This window comes from Sphaeroforma arctica (assembly GCF_001186125.1).
Source record: "Sphaeroforma arctica JP610 unplaced genomic scaffold supercont1.27, whole genome shotgun sequence".
Taxonomy (NCBI): Eukaryota; class Ichthyosporea; order Ichthyophonida; genus Sphaeroforma; species Sphaeroforma arctica.
In genome coordinates, this window is record NW_014040531.1 from 156839 (window position 1) to 158540 (window position 1702).

Here is a 1702-nt window from a genome sequence, read left to right on the forward strand (position 1 = left end):
GTGTGTGTGTGTGTGTTTATGCACCACCTGCTTGTGTCGCATACACTCCTAGGATTTTGAAATTTGTAATTCAATACACTATCCAAGTGGAAGAATTGAAGATGCGCAGAAAATATGCAGCGGTCGGGTTACATACAGAACACGGTGTATATGATGTCGGATGGAAAAATGAAAAACGTCTAATGAACTTTTTCATTGCGATCGCATTTATCTGAAGCTTCCATCAGGCTGTTCCTGTAAGTTGTTCATGTTACCTTAATCTGGTTTTCTGTCCCGCCATCGACATTGTTGACGTCTGGAATCCGCGCGTGATGCTTGTCGCAGCTCGATGATTTGACACGCTTGCTAACAATTTACGTAGGTGCATCATAATTTGCTCAAGTCTTTGTCTAGGCGCGCCAAGTGTCGGAGATGATATAGATGGTCTATATAGTATAATAGAACTGTACAATTTTAGACTGAGCTGAACTTCATCTACGTCGCATTTATTTTATTTATTTTAGAGAATATAAATACATCCACATTTTATTTGTACCCTCTCTGACTCTCTCTCGCTGAGAGAGACCGCCTGGGGAGGGGTTCTGGCTGGTGGGGTACACCTGGCGGCTGGCACCTGGACTCATTGGTGATTGGTGACTCGGTTGTATTTATTTATTGTTATTTATTTTTAGACCGCGTACACAAACATATTTAAATATAGTCAGACATAGCCTACTTTTTTTTAACAAGACAAATAAAAAACAAAGTAGATTAGCGTACAACCGTACTCAGCTGTGAGCTGTCCGTACATAGAAAGCCTTCTCAAATTTGAAATTGACCAAATATTTATGTCTAATGACTCCCGCCAGACTCCCACAGAGGTGAGAGAGCCTGCCCCAAAAATGGGGCCTTTGATGCCAAAAATTCAGACCGGGTCACCGGGGGCCAAATTTTATTTTTATTTTTTGTGTTTATATTTATAAATATGGGGTGATGAGTTGGAGAACACCAAATAACCCGTCATCATCGATTCATTTGACATCCGCATGAACTCGTCTTGAGAGTCGTATACAATAAGCGGCTTTTATTTACGTGTATGTGTACATATGCAAAATATACGCATCATCTATATTAGGATTGATGATTGAGGACTGGTGGTGTCTAATATCATCCACAACGTCAACGATTCCTTGAAGAAGTACGCTTGGAGTATCTATTGGAATTGCACTGGGTTGCTTCGCCCAATAAAACAGATAGCTATATCAGCACAATGCAGGTAATATCCCCTGTCGGTTCTTATAGAAAGCGTGTTCGTTCGGTGGCTCCTATGTGTAATAAATACTGAAGTATCACATGCGCTATCATCGTATGTATCTATAGCAATGCTTAAATTTATGTACGTCCCTGTCCGGCGTGATATCAATATGCTGGATGGTAGGAACTACATCTATGCCTGCACCTTGCGGTACGCTATCCGTGTGCGTGATATACTAAAGCATGATATCAGTAAGAACTTGGCCGTTCTATATCAGCCAGTCTATTCCTATTTATTGATATAATGTACTTCCTCGTGCAACATACATATTCGAGCGTATTGTATTGTCGAAAACCTCCATATTAGCAAGTATGGAAGTGCCTCACTTGCGATATACATATTGAATATATATATATATATATATATATATATATGTGTGTGTGTGTGTGTGTGTGTGTTGTGTGTGTG

At 40.1% G+C, this 1702-nt stretch overlaps 2 protein-coding genes across 2 annotated transcripts in view; one reads left to right on the forward strand and one right to left on the reverse strand.

Annotated features, from left to right (window-relative positions):
- SARC_00781 (hypothetical protein) overlaps positions 1-484 on the reverse strand; it is a gene marked incomplete at its 5' end in the record, with an annotated part of 1334 nt that extends 850 nt beyond the window's left edge. The window contains one exon of the mRNA XM_014305533.1: positions 255-484. Coding sequence (XP_014161008.1) covers positions 255-484 — 230 coding nt within the window. The remainder of the gene's footprint in view (positions 1-254) is intronic.
- A 519-nt stretch (positions 485-1003) lies between these two features.
- SARC_00782 (hypothetical protein) overlaps positions 1004-1702 on the forward strand; it is an 8221-nt gene continuing 7522 nt past the window's right edge. Inside the window, exon 1 of the mRNA XM_014305534.1 lies at positions 1004-1255. Coding sequence (XP_014161009.1) covers positions 1250-1255 — 6 coding nt within the window. The 5' untranslated portion in view covers positions 1004-1249. The remainder of the gene's footprint in view (positions 1256-1702) is intronic.